General features: G+C 47.4%; 1 protein-coding gene across 8 annotated transcripts in view; it reads left to right on the top strand.

The window, feature by feature from the left end:
* Positions 1-18,471, top strand: part of PPFIBP2 (PPFIA binding protein 2) — a 143,858-nt gene that overhangs the window by 18,515 nt on the left and 106,872 nt on the right. For 6 of the 8 annotated variants that reach the window (XR_008492307.2, XM_054438155.2, XM_063671176.1 and 3 more), the window contains exon 2: positions 18,103-18,202. Coding sequence is in view for 7 of the 8 variants with exons in the window: in XM_054438155.2 (XP_054294130.2) it covers positions 18,139-18,202 (64 nt within the window). In the remaining variant the exon portion in view is untranslated. Of the gene's footprint in view, positions 1-6,915; positions 6,989-17,004; positions 17,161-18,102; positions 18,203-18,471 lie in introns of those variants that run through there. The other 2 variants (XM_063671172.1, XM_063671175.1) reach the window with 2 other exon arrangements.

Raw genomic sequence — 18,471 nt, 5'->3', positions numbered from 1 at the left:
GGTCAGGCTGCAGGATATTAGGGTTTCCTCTTTGTAGCGTCCTAAAATCTGGCCTCACTAAATGGTCTTGGTCCAGAGGTAGGATTCGACTTAGAGCTGACTTACAAACAATACAGATAAAGGAATATTGGGAACTGTGCTTACCTGGATGTGGTTTAAGGTCTGAGGATGTGAAGAAAGTCTCCCTTGGATTAAGAGGGAAGGGGAACACCAGTGGGTCAGGATAGAGGCCGACAGCCCTGGAGAGGAGGCTGCCTTCTTCCCATAACTTTCCCAGCTGCATATGCAGGATCAAATGGGGGTGTGTATTAGTTTGCTTGGGCTGCCATAACAAAGTACTGGGGGGCTTACACAACAGAAATTTATTTTCTCACAATTATGGAGGCCAGAACTCTAAGATCAGGGTGTTGGTAGGGTTGGTTTCTTCTGGGGCCTCTCCTTGACTTTTATTTATTTTTTATTAATTTTTTTTTTCTTTTTGGAGACAGAGTCTCACTCTGTTGCCCATGCTGGAGTGCAGTGGCACGATCTTAGCTCACAGCAACCTCCACCTCCTGGGTTCAAGTGAATCTCCTGCTTCAACCTCCTAAGGAGCTGGGATTATAGGCATGTGCTACCACACTCGCACACTCGGCTAGTTCTTGTGTGTGTGTTTTTAGTAGAGATGGGGTTTCACCATGTTGGCCAGGCTGGTCTTGAACTCTTGGCCTCGTGGTCCACTCACCTTGGCCTCCCAAAGTGCTGGGATTATAGGCATTAGCCACCATGCCCAGCCTTTCCTCGACTTTTAGATGGCTCTCTTCTCCCTTTGTCTTCACATGGTCTTTTCTCTGTACCCACGTGTCCTAATCTGCTCTGCTTTTAAGTACACCACCTATTGGATTAGGGCCCACCCTAATTATCTCATTGGAATGTAATTGCCTCTTTCAAGACCTTATTTCCAAATATAGTCACATTCTGAGGTACTGGGGGTTAGGACTTCAACATAAGAATTTTGAGGGTGTGGGTACAATTCAGCTCATAACAGGGTGTTTCCAAAATCCTCATTGAACAAGACTCAGTGTCATGGTGGAGGATGGAGAGGCACTTACTACTGATCCTGCCAACCTTGGGACCAGGAGAGGATGGTGGACCCAGCTAGCTAGTGGAGGAAGCCTGACTGGCCTTGTCCAAAGGCTCAGCTCCAGGCCGAGCTGTTTACTTGTAGTCAGGCTCTCTGGCAGCAGTAGTTTCTGTGCAGTGTCTTCATCTGGCTCCCGTGTGGCCCTTGGAACTCCAGTGAACACAGAGCTGCTAATACCCTCCAGCCTAGGCCTTCGGGGGAAGCCTCCTTCTCCTCTGATGGAGGCAGAGGCCAGGCTGTTGTTGTGCATGCAGGCCTGTCTTTAAAGAAATTCTTTGGTCTTCTACTGGCTTAATTTTTTTTTTATTGCAAGGGGAAAAGCATTGCATTGAATCAAAATTAAACTGTTCAACAAATGTTGAAATGAAGGCTCAAATTACAGAATACATTTTGATTAATTCAATTAGTGTTTACCTCCAGCCTGCCAAATTCTGGGGCCTATTCCTCAGCAGGCAGCCAGGGAGGCTCGTAAGAGGGAGTTGGCTATAGGCAAAAGTTATGCATGCTCCAGCTAATACAGAAAACTTACCAATTCATATCTGTTTTTTTTCTGTTGCTTAGCATTCTAAAATAATGGAATGGGGAGAAGTGCCTGGTTTTATCATCTACTAGGGCAAGTGACATCCTTTTTTCTCATTGGTCCTTCAGGAATACAATTGCATCCATCAGTTATGTCTCTCGCTCATGCCAGGCCCAAGCGTAAGTTTCCCTTATGGTAGAGATGCTTTCACCTCTGAATATTTGGCTGTAAGAGAGAAGGGACCCCCAGGTATGGAGAAAGTTCAATGGGAGAGGCTGTCATGGATAGCCCCCAATCCTTTTTTCAGAATGCTGGCCGAGGTTACATGCCCAGCCTCCCTTCACTTTCTACTCAGATACACAAACACTTAACATTTTGTGTCAACAAACATTTACTGAAGGTCCTGTGCCAGGTTCTTTGCTGGGCTCTGAGGATAGACAGGTGAATGGAGCATACTCTTTGCTCTCTAGCAGTTAATCTAGACAGGGAGGCAGACACATTGAGAAATAATACAAATTATTATCATCTTTATAAATAATATAGACAGCTCTGATGATAAAGGTGCATACCGGATATGACAGGAGCAGAGCTGTGGCATCCAGCGCCTTCAGGGATGAGGGGTAATGGTGTTAGGAAAGGCTTTCTGGCAGTGGTCATTTGGATAAGGCCTTAGCATGGGTGGGATTTGAAAGTAGAGATGGAGAAAAGCACCCACATAGAGGAAGTACAGAAAATGGGGTATTTCTGTACGCAAGGGTAGGATGTGGTCCAGTGAAGCTATTCCTCAGAGTGGTGAGGAATATAGCGAGGAAGGTTAACTGTATTAGAGGACTTTGGCAGAGCTGCAAAATGCAGCTTCTCTCCTGAAAGCACTGGGGAGCCGAGGAATGTTTGAGAGCAGAGGAGCATGTCATGAGCTCCACGGAACATGTCTTGCCTGCACAGGGAAAGAAAGACAGATTGCAGGGGAGTTGGCTAGAGGAAGAAAGCCCAGAGGAAGCAGCTTTTGCAATCTGGCTGAGAGATCATGAGGTTCTAAACTGTGGTGAGGTGAGAGGTAAGGAGAGTTTGGTGGAATGTTAGGACCTATTCAGGGAGTTTGAATGGCACTGTAGAAAGAGCACCAAATGAGTCATCAGGAACTTGGGTTCAAATCTCAGTTCTGCTGGAAGGGAAGGTAGAATTCTGTGCCCCCTGCCCTGAAAAGTCCACATCCGTAGGTGGTGGTTTGGTTTTTTGTGTTAGCCTGTTACTATAAAAAGAATTCAAATGTACACAGAAATAGAAATAGTAAAATGAATCCTCTTACCCATCATTTAGCTTAACCTCTTGCTTGTATTATTTTTTTGGGGGGGCAATTTTTGAGATGAAGCTTTTTGGAAATATTCACTTTGAGGTTGCATTTGAAGCATTTCTCTGAATCTGTTTATGATCTGGTTGAGGCAATGAAATGATTTCATGTCCATTTGTTCCTCCCTGGAGGTAAATTGTGTGTATGCATGTGTGTTCTTTGCTGTAAGAAGGAAAATGAGGGTAACTTCCCTTGAAGGGTAAGTTCTGGGGCTGAGGAGGCACATTGCCAACAGGGTCCTGTCAGGGGCGTGAGGCTCTCTGTCTGCTGTGGGGGCAGGTGCGGTGTGGACAGGGGAGAGAATGGAGGTAAGGACTACCACAGGTCAGACACCCTTATCCATTCACTGGGAGGGGCTTGTTGCCCAGAGCTTAATTCACACTGACCAACCTGACAAGGCTAGTCCATAAGCCAGACACCAATTTAATTTACTCTGGTAGGCATTGTGCAGTGGCCACAACGCAAGTGCCTGCTTTCCCAGACCGCCTTCCTGGCCTTACCCCACCTGGGAAAGTGAATTACAGCATCATCTGCAGGTTGCTGGGGAGCCATGCTCTCAAATAGAAGGCACCATGTGCATTGTAGGTGCATCACTACAGGCCCTGATGGGACCTCATAGGCTCTTTCTGGCGCAGGCCACTTCCTTTGCCAAGGTGGCTCTAGGGAGAGGGGAGGATGGGCTGAGCTGCACATGCTCAGTTCCTTCTTTCATTTCCACCGTCAGATACTGAGCTGTTTCCCAGGGGAGGAAATCCTGCAAAGAGAGGAAGTTAGTATCCTCCCATTGGATCTTCCCCATGACAACATGAAGCAGAAACTAAATGGAGGTGGGAGGCCATGTCTCAGCCAAGATTCATTTGAACAGGCAGGGGTGGGGATGCTGTCATAGAGAAAACTTGCCTGAGCATTGAAAAATTAGTTTTGATGGACAGAGATTGGGGAAGGGTCCTTTAATTGAGGAAACAGCATGAAAAAGGCACAGTGGCATAAGAATGCTCTCTTGCGGCTGGGGTATCAGGAACCCAGGAGCAGGTCAGGCTCAGTGAGGAAGTGCGTCCAGCGTAGTGGTTAAGAACATAACCTTGGAGTCAGACTGCCTGAATTCAAATCTTATCTTTACTGCTTCCTGGATGTGTGATTTGGCCAAGTCACTTAACCTCTCCAAGCTTCAGTTTCCTTATCTGTAGAATCTGGATAATAATAGTTATAAATATTGAGATATGAGATAAATATAAGAACTTAGCTCAGTGTAGAAGTGAGTGCTTAATAAATGGCAGCCATTATAATTACCATCACGAGTCCAGGACATTTTGGGGTTGGCTCCAGTTTGGATGCTAGCTCATGTGTTTGGACTGCTGTGGGAGAGGCCAGGTGTTACTCAGGTGAGAGGAGGTTCTCCAGTGCCCTGGTTCTGAATACCTGAACACAGTCTGGGCAGTAGGAGTGGAAAGGATGAGATGGAGAAGAGCATCCCTGCAGGGGGAGACCACAGAGACCTGGTGGCTCACAGGGGAGGGGAGTAGGGTGGGGAAGCATGACAGGTGAATGCAGGCTGCATAGTTCAAGGAGGGACCCGGAGAGCGCTTCTCCCAAATGCCAGAGGAGGAGAGTATCAGCACTGATGAGATGCCAAAAAAGGCACCGGAGCAAACGCTGACTGGTGGCGAGTCTAAGCGCTTTACTCTGTTAACATTTAACCTTCACAACCACCCTTTCAAGTAGGCAGTTTTATTATTATTTTCATCTTAAAGATGAGAAAGCTGAGGCACAGAGGTTAAGTGTCTTGCCCTGGGACATATAGTGTCGGAATCAGGGCTGTCACCGAGGCAGTCCAACCCCAGCCTGGGGTTTTAACCCCACCCTAGACTGCCTCTTAAGGAAATGGGAACACAAGCGGCTGGCTGGATGACAGCATGGCGCGGGTGCACACGGATGAGTGACATCCCACCACTGGGGGTGTCAGAGAGCACAGGAGGTGGGCAGTGGGGCTCTGAGGCAAAGGAGAAACATGGAATAATAACAGTAGGGTGCGGGGTCAAAGGACATGTTCTAGGATAGCAGAGGAAGGAGCAGGAGAGGGAGAGAGTGCAGATTCGGTTTGGAGGGGGAATAATTGAGAGGTTGGATCTCAGTGATGATCGAAGATTAGGGGTCACAGGGAGGAGGGGCAACTCTTCCACAGCATGTGAAGAGAGGGTAAGAGATGAGAGAAGGGGAATCAAGTGGTTTTGTTTCTCATTAAAGAAAGATGCATGGTAGTTTGCAGAGAGAGTCTGACATGAAGAAACATGAGATTAGAGATCCCAGGCGCATGAATGTCTGATGGAGCCGTATGTGTTGTTTAGCATCCCGGGAGCAGAAGGAAGAAGAGACATGTGAACCTGGTTCCCCAGGCAGAGGGAGAGTGAGGGTGAGTTGTGGCCAGAGAGGCAGAATGAGCTGAGGAGCAGGTTCAAGCTGGAGAGAGGTGAGGACTGTGCACTCTGATGAACAGAGCCAGGGAGAGAGCCTCCACGTTGTCCGGAATAGGGCTATGGCGAAGAGAAAATGGAGTCAAGGAAGTGCGGGGAGGGAGGGGATAGGTGGGGACCTGAAGTGGGCAGGTAGAGGAGACAGGCTGGCAGAGCATGGTTATACTTGGGGAGGGGAATCCAGAGAGATCCTTGAGCTCCTTGAGAAGGATCCTTCCTTCAGGTCCTTACTTCCTCCTCCTACGTTATTGTTGGGAAGAGTGGGTGGCTTCTATGTGGCTCCCTCAGTGGCTGTCATTGCCTAATGGCTACAGGCCATGTTCTAGGGGTGACAGGTGAGAGACCCTTCTCAATCTGGGGCAGCTTCATTCGCTGTCACTCTTCCCCTGCTCTCTGGCCACTGAGCTACATCTTTGTAAAACAGGGCTGATAATTGTTCTATATCCCTCAAAGGACCCCCTTGAAGATTAAATGAGAAAACAAAAATGAGGACACTTTCTCCCCCCCACAGGGGCAGCAGCTTCTCAAAGGACACAGGAAACCTGTGAACTTCCAAAGCAGGCAGTTTTTACACACAGGTGGATATTGCACAGGCACGAAATAATTCACCATCATCTTGATCTATTGTGAATGGCTGTGTGGCCAGGGCAGGCAGCCAAATCTTAGAACGTGTGAGTTATCTGTTGCCTAGTCCTGGCTCTTTACATCTCAGCCTTGAAGGGTAGACTCTCATTTACGTTCACTTCTTAGACTCACTCTTTCTGAGCAGTTCAGAAGGAAGGGAAAGAGCCTCCTCTCCGAAAGTTCTCTAAGTGGCTACGGTGGGCCCCATCCCCATGAGGGCACTGATATACTTGTCTTACAGTATTGAAGGGCAAACTGATGGGGTTTGGTGATGCTCTGCTCCCTGGATGCTGTCTGGCTCCCCATCTCAATTCTTCCCAAAGGCACAGATCGCTGCCTCGCTTTCCTGCCCTCCTTCGTCCCCAATCCCTCTCCTTGTTGCAGTACCTGCACTGTTTGACCTTTGGCATCTCCCCAAACCATTCTTTGACAGACCTGGCATTAAGGCATGGTCTTGGTCACCAAGATTGTTGTGGCTTGTTTACCCTAATAAGTGCTTGAGTTGGGAAAAGGATCAGCTTGGAGAGAGAGGGGAACAAAGGCAGAATATCAAGAGCAGAAATAGGAGGTGAGAAGAGTCAGAGGAGGGTGAAGCAAGCATTCAACAACATCAAGCAAACACAGTGAAGGAAACTTGACATCAGCTTCTTAGTGTTCCTGAAGCCCAGAAGCTCAGATGTGCTTTTGGGTGTGAGCCATCAGAACTTCAGACTCACACCCGTTTCCTGGCCAGACCCTGCGCTCCTCCTTGTGGGCTGGGCTCGTGGTGTCTCATGCTCATGTCTTTGGGGTGGTGTTTCTCTTAAAAAAGCTTGCCATTTCCAATAGGAGGAGGATGTCGCTGCTGAGACTGTGGGACAGCTAGGCTCAGAGGGAGTCTGACCTCGGGGCACCTGGAGGTGAGGTCTCAGTGCCTGGTGCTGTTCTTTGCCTTCTTTAGAGGACAGTGTTCAGCTTTGTGACTGAATGCCCTGCTGTTATGATATGTTGCTGGAAATGCTGTTTGGGGTCATGGAGCCTTGCTTAAAGGGCTGTGGTTTGGTGAGAAGGGCTTGAGCTTTTTGGGCATGCTTAAGTGGAAGCATCTGGGCTTGGCTCTGCCAAAGGAGGCTGGTGGTGGAGCAGGGACATGTGACAAGACTTGGGCTGTGTCTTCAATGGAAGGACCAGAAAGCAAAAGGAATCCTTCCAGTGGGTTCAGCAGAACTAGGCTCCAGCACAAATGTTCTTAAGGATATCCTGGAACTCGCCTGACAGGGAGTGGCTGGGAATGCCCAGTGAATACAACTCACTAACCTGGTATAGCGGGAAAAAGATGCTAAGCAAGAAATATTGCATTCATCCCCTGCCACCACCCAGCACTGCCAGCCTGTGTCTAGATTCAGGGCCCTTTCTGCAGTTCTGACAGATCTCAGCCCCCACTGGCCTGAGCTTAACTGACTAATCAGAACAGCCTGATCTAGGATGTTTAGGTTGAAACAAGGAACCTTGTATGTGCCAAATATTTTTGTCGCTGTAAAGCTTTAAACAAATGTTTGCTCTTAGGAGTTACTGATACTATGATTAGATGGGGACCAGTTAAGCATGCTTGTTCACCTTCAGTGGCATTCTTCTATTTTCTCCTCTTCAGTTTCTTTTAGGCTACTTAAGCTTCCATTCATTGACAAAAGAAAACAAAGCTCTGCCTCTTCACTTTTATTAGACTCCAATATTCACTAAAGGCGTTCAGCAACTCTGATAGCAACGTTCTCAGCAGCCTGGCCCCTCTGTCCTGCTATGGTTCCTCTTTGTCCTGACAGGATGTCTCGCTGTGTTGGGCTCCTCTGTCCTGAGGGAAATTTAGCACCATGGCCTTGTCCCTCATTGTGATATAAAGCCAGTGTCTGTGGGCTCTGCCATTGCTCTGAGGAGCTGTCTTCGCAGGCCAGGTGTGCGGCTTCTCCTCTCCACTGTCAGATCTGATCCTGTGGGGGTGGTGACCTCTGGATGTTATAGGACCTGTGGAGGACAGGTACAGCTTGTGGCCCTGGGCAGAAGGTGGGGACAACTTGAACTGCTATGCTGAGAGCCTTGCGGGTGTAGACCGGTGACCTCTTTATTTCCTTTCACTTTCTCCCTTTTAGAATGGGAGCTGAACTCCGGGGTCAGAGACATGGCCCTGCCTGTGAGGGGCTTACCACTTAGACAAAAGTGTCCTTGAGAAGTCTGTCCTGGGAGTGGTGAGGGGCACCCAGTCAGAAGCAGTCACTTCCATCTGGGGGATGGGAGAGGATCCTTGGAGATAATGATGATGGAATTTGGCCTCAAAACAGGAGTGGGAGTTGAGCAGGTAGAACGAAGGACTTCAGCTAAAACACTGAAGAAGCCCCAAAAGCAGAAGCAAGCTGGAGACAATAGCTTGGCTGTTGCTCATGGCAGGAGCCAGATATGGCCAGGAGAATTACAACTACTGGGATTGTGAACTCCCACCCAGTTTTGAATCTCTACAATCCCACAATGTGTCTCTTTTCACCTGAATTTTATAAATAGGTAAAATGAGGTTCAATAATGTTAAGGAGCTTGTCAGGGGCACAGCTCATGAAGGAAAGAACTTGGATCTACATGCAGGTCTGACTGCAGAGCCCACTCTCCTAACTGCTCTGTGGGTCCTTAACTTCCTCTCCAGGTCCCCAAGCACCCCTTTGTTGCCTGGGTGATAGAAAGCTGGTGAAGCATTGTGAACGCTGGGAAGCCTTGGTAAGATTTGTGGAATAGACTCACCCTCCTGGCAGCAGTGTGGAGGATGAGGGGTGTGGGGGGGCGGTGAGGCTGGAGGGAGAGAAACTGGTTAGGAAGCCAGTGCAGCCATTCTGATAGGAGATGACGGCAGGGCAGGTGAAGATGAGGGGACAGATCTGAAAGAGAGTGAGGGAGGAGATTTTACCAGATCTGGTGCCCAGTTGGATGTGGGTAACAAAAGGGAAGGTCCAAAGCTGACTCCCCAGGTTTTTATCTTGGTGAGCATGGGGGCATCACCAAGGTGGGATGGGAAGCATTTGGGTCCCACCCATTGTGAGAATATAGAGAGGGAGGTGGGTGTTCAGGATGGGAAGAGTTGGGGCTGTTGTGGGGAAACCTGCTGCAACCTCACACCAGTCCCCACTATCTCCCAGGCTTTAGCTTCCCATGGACAATGAATTGGTTATTTTATCAATAAATCTGTAAACATTTATCCAGTGCTTACAGAATGGGGGACCCCACAGGGACCCAGACACATGGCACAGTTTTCAGGGAGATGGCTGTGCACAGCTGCTCTCATCCCTTTCCTTCAGGATGAAAAAAGATGATCAGGGAGATCCCATTTAGGTAGTCAGAATTAAGTACGATTACCTGGGAGAGCTGGCTTGATGGGAATTTAGCAGGGACAGCTGTAGGCATGGGCATAAAAGCTGGAAAGCAGTGCAGACAGCCAATTAACTAACAATTAGGATCAATCCACTAGTGATAAGGCATCTGGTGAGGATGGGACAGAGGTCTGCCAAAAGGTATGTATGGTAAAAGTTAAAGCTGTGACCAAGTAGGTTGAGTCCATATGATGATAGGCCATGATTTCTACTGTGTGGCTGGTGGCCAGCCCCTGAGGCTGTCTAAGCAAAAGGGCACCTGGTGCAGGGCTGTGTTTGCATTCCATCAAGTTCCTCAACTTTGGTCAGAATCAGAATCACCCGAATGGCTAGATCAACCATAAAGGTCAGGCTCTCTACTTACAGGTGGCTGGGCCTCTTGCTTGATTAGTTCTCAGGGTGGTTCTGATTAACAGCAGAGTTTGAGGACCACTGAGATAGGTGAATCTTCAGTGCAGAATGAATGGGGAGGGCTGCTCGGAGGAGGGTAACCAGTTAGGAGGCTATTGTATTCATCTAGGGTGAGGTAATACAGGGACAGGTGAGGCTGTGTGAGCAGATGAGATCACCAGTAGCGTGAGTTTGGAGAGAAGTGCTCTGGTCTTATTCAGCAGCATTTGGTGCACCTGACTGCGCCTTCTATCCAGAAACCCTTCGGTTGGCTTCTGGGTGCCACTCTCACTTCTGGCTGCTCCCCCTGTCTCCTTTGTCCATTCCCCTTCTCCCCAGTGGCTGCATGGTGGAGTGTTTCAGGGAGTCCTGGGGCTTCCTCTGTTTTTATACCACATCTTAAGTCACTTCATGCAATTGCTTAAATAAATCTTTATGAAGATGCCTCCCAAATTGACATCTCCATCCCAGACTTCTCTGTAAACATCAGACTCCTATTTCCAAACGGCTACTCAGCGTTAACTTCCTAGGTGTCTATAGGCCTCTTAAGCTGAACGTTTCAAAAACCAATCTCCTGATTTCACCCCCGGACACCCCACATTGTTGCTCCTGCAGGCCTCCAAATTCTCTAGGTACTCAGGGCAAAAACCATGTAGGCATGCTTGACTCTGCTCTCTCATGCCCATGTCCAGTTTATCAGTAAATCTTACGGGCTTTGTCCTCAAGGTATATCAGGAATTAGAACATCTAATTCATTATGGTCTGAGTCACTTCATCTCTTGCCGGGTTTCCTGTGTTCACTGCTGCATCCCCTGCAGTCTATTTTCCAAGAAGCAGCCAGAGTAATCCTTTTAAAAGGTTAAGTCAGATCATGTCAACTCTATCCTCAAAACCCTCCAAATGGGTTTCTGTCTCAAGAAAGTGGAAGAACAGGAGGAAAAATGGTGTGCATCCTCAGGCAAATTGCCCAGTCTGTTTTCTCATCTGTAACAGGGGGAGAATAATTCCTAACTGGTATGGGGATTAAGTGAGATAATGTTGGATAAACCCTTAGCAAGTAGCTAACAGTTATCTGCCCAATATATGGTGACTAAAGAGGAGGCAGATGCCGCATTAATTTAATCTTGGCACTGTGCCTGCCATGCCACATGTATTATTTCTTTTAATCTTTTTTCTTTTAATCACCACTATATATCCACACAATTTAAAGACTCAAATAATTGTATGTAATTTGTTAAAACAGCCACCTCTCCACCTCCCCACCCCATTGTTCTTCCTCAGATGCAGCTGCTTAATTTTTTTAGTCATGTATTTTTATCTGTATCTCTAGAAAAATGCTTGTTCTGCTGCTTTATTATTTTCCCCCCAGTTGTCATTATCTGTTCTTATTGAATTAAACAAAGTCTTCACCAATTATATAAGTCTGTTAAGATGTTCAGATGCACCAGGTGTTCTGTCAATTTCATATTACTGAGGAAGTCTCTCCCAGAGCTTTTGGACTGGCTGACCTTGCAGGCTTGCTGCAGAACTGTACACTAGCGTCTCCCTTATGGCTATGACATTGTGTCCTTTTGAGTTTATGTCTTTCAAAATAAATCTCTCTCTTGTTAAATGAGCAGTTAAATTAAATGTTTAGGTTCATCCTACAATGTTTACCTGAGTTCTGTCTTGTTTACATTTGCCCAAAACAATGAAATTGATTTTATACTGATTTTACAGATGAGACAATTGAGGCTAAAAGAGATTAAAAGACACAGCCATTATGCAGCATAGCCCATGTTTTAACTCAAGTCTGTCTGTGTTTAAAAGCTGTACTCTATCTCCTTTGTCTTTTAGAAAGAAAGTAGTTATTTGTTAATATGGGATGTGATTGAGAATTTAGCGCTGCCATCAAATTCCTTCATATCTGTCTTTGTCCTTTTTATTTTTGGATGGCTCCAAATGGCTTCTTGCTCCACTCTACCAAAGAGGTTTCTTAGATCCTTTAAAGAGGCTTTCTCTTAAGCTTAGGGATAGCAAAAGGTATTTCTTAAAATAACCATTTAAGAGCAGCTATGGATTATGGGAGGCCTGTAAATTATGGGGAAAAGACTCCACTTTCTTGTAATATGGTGACACTTCTTTATCATCTGCTTGCCACTTGGGGAAGGGAGAGGTAGGAAAGGAGTTAGGTTCTGTGGTTGTGGTGGGGTTCTTGGCTGAGGCCTCCTTCCCCAGGCCTTGACTTCGAGGCAGAGACACTGGCCCCTGTCTAGTGGCAGCTGCTGAGGAGTCAGGTCTCGGCTCTGGCTCAACTGTGTCCAAGGCTCAGAATATCCTGGAGGAACAGGGAATAGTGGTGACTTCTAGATCTGTTCCTAGTTCATTTCAGCATCTAGGGCTGTGTGAGCCTGCTCCAAACATCAATTACAACCTAACCATTTTTATTGAGAGAAAAGAAGTTTAGAAATGGAATTCAGTGTGGGTGGGGTAAACAAAGGTTTACTTGCTTCAGACTTACCTTAATCAGTGGTTGCTGCCTACTTCAAATTTTCTTTTGCCAAACATGAAAGGAGTTAACACAGTATATAAATCACTGTTTGCCTCAGAACATACCAGATGATGGGGTTCAATTGTGACTCACTTTCTAAATTTTAGAACACATACAGATCTTGCTCCCTAATCAATTTCCAGCTGCCAAACTGGCCTTTGTGTGGTGCAGTTCATGTGGCTGTGGCATGTCATCATACCTTGCCATTCTAAAACATGGCTTTTCCTCACTGGCTGCATTTACAGCTAAGGGATGTGGGATCGTTTTCTCCCTCACTGGTAGCGAAGAGAAGGGTTAAGTCCTGTAATGAGCAGGACCCCCAGCCTCAGGTGCTGTCCCAGATAGGAAGATGACAGCACACACATAGGCCTGTGAGTGAAGGAAGGATGAATTGTGGATGGACTGCTTTTTTCTTAAACAACATACCCTGCCTTGTCTTTATGGCCAGGGATGAGACAATGTCTCAGTATCAGAAGCCAGCCTGCTCATTCGGGTCAAAATGCCAGCTATGTTAAGTGTCCAGAGAGAATGAAAAGTGCTTTGGTCCCATGTAACAACTGTCACTGTATTGTGTGTGATAAGAGCAATATCCTTCTCTGTGTCCACTTCTTTCTTTCCTGGGTGGTTGGGTGCCCCTCATGCAGTCCCCATGGCACATTGTTGATTCCTCTTTGTTGATTCCTCTGTTGTCCATGCTGTGTAAGGCCCTTGGGTAGCTGCGGTAGCTCTCCTCACATTGCTGGGGAGCATGATTTAAATTCTACATCCCGGTTCATGCCTGTATTCCCAGCACTTTGGGAGGCCAAGGTGGGTGGATCACGAAGTCAGGAGATCAAGACCATCCTGGCTAACACGGTGAAACCCCATCTCTACTAAAAATACAGAAAATTAGCCGGCCATGGTGGCGGGCATCTGTAGTCCCAGCCACTCAGGAGGCTGAGTGAGGAGAATGGCATGAACCCGGGAGGCGGAGGTTGCAGTGAGCTGAGATTGCACCACTGCACTCCAGCCTGGGCAACAGAGTGAGACTCCATCTGGAAAAAAAAAAAAAAAAATCTACTTCCCACCATCTGCTTAGATGTCACCCTGATTTTTCACATGTCACTTGGGATTTTGGCTTGGATTCTGGCTCTCTCTGTCTTCTTCCTGGCGTGTTGCTTCTGGAGCTTGGTGCACTTAAGCCCCATATCCCTGAGGAGCCCTGGCTCCCTAGGAGATACTGTGTCCCTGTGGGAAGAACCAATGTGGAAGACACTGAATGCACTGCATGTCATCAGACAGCATGTTTACCTCTGAGACCTGTGATACTATGATATACAGTAGCCCCCTCTTACCCTTGGTTTTGCTTTCCTGAGATTCAGTTACCCAAGGTACCGTCCAGTAAGGTATTTTGAAAGAGACAGGGCCAGGCATGTTGGCTGCTCACGCCTGTAATCCCAGCACTTTGGGAGGCCGAGGTGGGTGGATCACTTGAGGCCAAGATTTCAAGACCAGCCTGGCCAACATGGTGAAATCCTGTCTTCTACCCAAAATACAAAAATTAGCTGGGTGTGGTGGTACACACCCATAATCCCAGCTGCTTAGGAGGATGAGGCACAAGAATTCCGCTTGAGCCTGGAAGGTGCAGGTTGCAGTGAGCCGAGATCATGCCACTGTACTCTAGCCTGGGTGACAGAGTGAGACCCTGTCTCCAACAAAAACAAAAACAAAACAAAACAAAAAAATCACATTCATGTAATGTTTTTACAGTGTATTATAATTGTTCTATGTTATTACTAATTATTGTTAATCTCTTACTGTGCCATGCCTAATTTATAAATTAAATTTCATCAGAGGTCTGTAGATACAGGAAACATCGTATTCTATATATAGGGCTTGGTACCATCCACTGTTTCAGGCATTCACTGGGGCTTTTGGAACGTATCCTCCAAGGATAAGGGGGGACTACTATAATAAAAAAAGTATATATTTGGTCTCCTTCCAGTTTGCTAGCACAGAAAAGGGGCAACTTTTGTTATGCATAATAAGCCCCTTTCAACCTTACTCAACTTTATGCTAATGAGGCGACTCCTGCAGGATGGGCTGGTTACCAGAGAAACCAACCTGGTGATTAGAGGGTTAGAACTTTCAGCCCTACTCCCAATCCTCCCTACTCCTACCTGGGGGAGGAGAGTGGGGCTGAAGCTTGAGTTCAATCACCGAGGACTGAGTGACCCATGATTGGATTAATCATATCTATGGAATGGAACTTCTATAAGAAACCCTAAATGAAGGAAGGGGTTTGGAGAACTTCCGGGTTGGTGAACCCGTGGAAGTGCTGCTGGGTGGCAGCCCTGGAGAGGCTATGGAAGCTCCATGCATCCCTCCCCACTCCTCAGTCCCTTGCCCTATGCATCTCTTCCATTTGGCTGCTTCTGTGTTGTCAGAAACTACACATCAGCTCCTAGGATTCTTATGAAAGTACATTGTATGATAATGGATTTAAGTGGTTTTGTGGTCTTGTATGCGTATGTGGAACCCTCTGTAATGTTTCCTTGTTTTGTATTTGAATTTTCAGAAAGAGGAAAACAGGCTGGCAAAAGGAGTCATGGCTTCTGATGCTAGTCATGCGTTGTGAATAGGATACACCTTGAATCATGTTTCACTTCAGGCCAGCTCCCACGGGTCCACCCAGCTTGCTGTTTGCCAAGTACAAACTCATCGCTGGGCAGAGGGCCCATTGGTCTTGTTTTATGGCCCTTCTGTTGCGGGAACACATAGCCTGGACCCTCTGGGTTTGACACTCTGTCATGTTTACATCTGAGGCCACTTGATTTGTTAGGCATTGGCATCCAGGCCCCTGATGCTGTGGGTGTGATTCCCAGGCTCCTCTCATGCATTGCCCTTGTTCTGCATATCTGAATTCCATGGAAGGCTTTGACTCATCTTGAGCAGCTGGTTGCTCCTGCGTAATCTCATCAACCATTTTGGCCTTTGCCAACTACATCCTGCCCTTACATGCTTCCCTGGCTTTCATGTGCACCGCACTCTCTGCCTGGAACAGCATTCTCCTCCTCACCTTCTGAGAAAGCTTCTATCATCCTTCAAGACCCAGGGAAGTTGCACACCTGCCTCTATCAACACAACTTGCACTGTGTCATGAGTAGTTGTTCATACTTCCGTCTCTTCCACTAGATTGTATGGTTCATGGGGGCAGATACTAGGTCTGATTTCTCAATATCCTTCTAGGGCCTAGCACAATGCTGGCTGCATGGATCTGTCCATTTATTCATAAGTATCTATCTGTTACACAGTGGGAACCTAGGAGTAAACAAGGCAGACAGGGTCCCTCTGCCTCTGTGAGAAGGTGGCCAGTTAGCAAGGAAACAAATACATAGAACAAGATACTGTGGATTTGTTGTGCTTTGAAGGGGCTGCTTTACGTGGTGCCGGGGGGCGGTGTGGGGAAGCCCTCTCTAATACCTTGGATCTGAGACCTGAAGGATGAGAATAAACCAGCTGTGCAGACAAGTAGGAAGTGAGCTCAGGGTAGGGGGATGGCAGGCGTATTGCAGAGGAGGGAAGGTCTTGGAGGGCTCAGGAGCAGACAGGAGACCAGTGCTGCTGAAGCATGAGCCATGTGGGGAGAGATGTGAGCATGGCCTGGCCTGATCCTGAGACCTGCTTCATAGGCCACAGTAAGGAGTTTGGAATTTTCCCTTTAGAGAAAGAGTAGTGGGAAGGATTTGGAGGGATTATTTCAAACTTTTAATATCCCTTATGCTGAACAGGTGAGAGTCTGCAGATTGTTTCCCTCCTCCTGCTTCCCCCCTTTTCCCTGCTACCTCTTCTTTTATCCTGACCAAAGCTGGCCTCCATTCAGGCCCCAGGATTTCTACACCGTATTCGCTCTGTAGCAGCCTGGCTGCTCCTCTCACCTCGAAGCAGCTCTGTTCCTTGTTGCAGCCTTTTCTGGCTCCTGCCAGGGCCCTGAGGTGCCACTGAAGTTCCCCGACACCCTGCGAGCTCCCATTCTCATTTCCTCTAAGCTAACTGTGCAGTGGTTCTTGACCCCCGAGGCTGAATGCCTGCTTCTGAACCTTCCTTGGCCTCAGCATCTGTAAATCCCTGCCCTCTCCCCCTCCACAAGCATAGTTGCTTATCTTCCTTCCCCATGCCTGCCGCCTCCAAACGAACCAGCCTCCTGAGTTTATCTGGTTCTCCCTCCCTGCACCTACCTATTTTTGTTTAAAGTTTCCTCTGAGCTGGCAAAAATATGTCCTGATGTTATATCTTCACTTAAAAAAAAAAAAAAAGCTAATGTATTGAACACTTTGTGCAAAGGAATATGCTTAGTGCTCTCTACATAATTTTAATCATGACATCTATGAGTTAGATGCTGTTATCCCCATTTTACAGATGAGAAAACTGAGGCTCAGAGATCACACAGTACATAGCAGAGCTGGGTCTGAACTCAAGCTATCTGACTTTGGAGCCTGTGGATTTAAATGTTATTTCCTAGGGCAGTCCAGTGTGGTTCCTTGGTCTTGAGATCCTTATCCACACCATCTCCGAAGCCACTCCTGGCTGGTGCCCATTTTCCTATCTTCACTCTAAATGTCCCACTTCACAGGAAAAACTGGCAGAGAGCCTCAGAACCACCTGTTTCCTCTGCTGCACCATGCTTGAGTGTGGGAGCCGTGCCTCTGTTCTCCACAGCGTGTATGGCCATTCGGCACATGTGTAGATTTGCTGAATGAGCAAACAGCAACTCCTCCAGTTTACAGACGTGAGCTAATTCTCTTGGGATTACAAGTGCTATTGTAAATCCCTCCCTGCTACCCAGGGAGTGGGTGGGGAACAAGAAAAATGAGAGGAGGCTGCAGGAAGAGAGCTTAAACTAAAGACCTTCCTTGAGGTAGAGTTGTCCAGAGATGGAAGCAATTGCCCGAGGGACAGGGGAGAGGCATTGGGCAGTTCCCCTTTGCTATAGCTAGGGGATACAGCATTAAGGGAGTGGGTGGACTATGTATCCTTGGAGATGTTCATCTGCCCTGAAAAGATGGGATTCTGAACCTCAAATCGTGCTGGGTAGAGTGGATCTAAGATGGTCAGTTAAGGTGCTCCTGGGTGCTGTCTCTACATCCTCGTGGCCTGTAGACTTCCTAGGCAGTGCACCCTTTTGCAACTGGAGGAGTGGAAGTGGCATTTGAACCCTCTCAGCCTGGCTCACACCCACCCAAGGAAAGCACTGCAGGCCTAGGGCAAATGCAGATGTAAGACAGTTAAATGCCTGCAGGGATTGTCCCAGGCCCTGCCCTTGTGCTGCATTGCCTTGTACGCCCTGACAGTGTCCCTGTTAGGTGCGCTTCTCTCCTACGCCACTTAGTGGCGCCTTTCACAGTGGGGTTGGAGCTTCTGGAACCTGGGACTCCAATTGTTAAACACCTGGTGAGATGTTAACAATTGCTGTCTTGCTGCCACAGGTGACTCTGGAGAGCCCTGGTGGTTTTTCATTGCAGAAGTGAATGGGATTGAGTGCTAAAGATTCATGGAAAAAGCACTCATGCCAAGAGGGAAAAGGCCGTGGAGATGCAGAAACTACATTTCGGCTACTATGATTCTTATGAAAACACGTTGTGTGATGATGGAATGAAAGGTTTTTGCAATCTTGTGTGGGTAACATGGAACTCTCTGTAATTTTTCCTTTGTTCTGTATTTGAATTTTCAGTAAGAAGAGGAGGAGACTAGGCAGGCAAAAGGAGTCATGGCTTCTGATGCTAGTCATGCGCTGGAAGCTGCCCTGGAGCAAATGGACGGGATCATTGCAGGTACGCCCAGGGAACCCCAGCAACCAAGGTCTCATCCTCTACATTCCAGAAACTGCTTCTCTCCTTTTACTTTTTTTTTTTTTTTGGCATAGAGAAAAGCCCCTTTTGTTATATTTATTTTTCAGTAGTGTTATCGTGTATGTCATCTCTTTTTTTTCTTTGATACGAACTTATACAACTCTCTGATGTCTGGTGTGATCGTTCTGGTCTCTGCTGAGACAGTGTGGATGTACCTACCGTCTACCGTCTCAGTTTGGATTCTGGCTGTG

This window comes from Pongo pygmaeus, chromosome 9 (genome assembly GCF_028885625.2).
Source record: "Pongo pygmaeus isolate AG05252 chromosome 9, NHGRI_mPonPyg2-v2.0_pri, whole genome shotgun sequence".
NCBI lineage: Eukaryota > Metazoa > Chordata > Mammalia > Primates > Hominidae > Pongo > Pongo pygmaeus.
The sequence above is the reverse complement of the archived record's forward strand: the minus strand, read 5'-3'. Positions and strand labels throughout refer to the sequence as shown.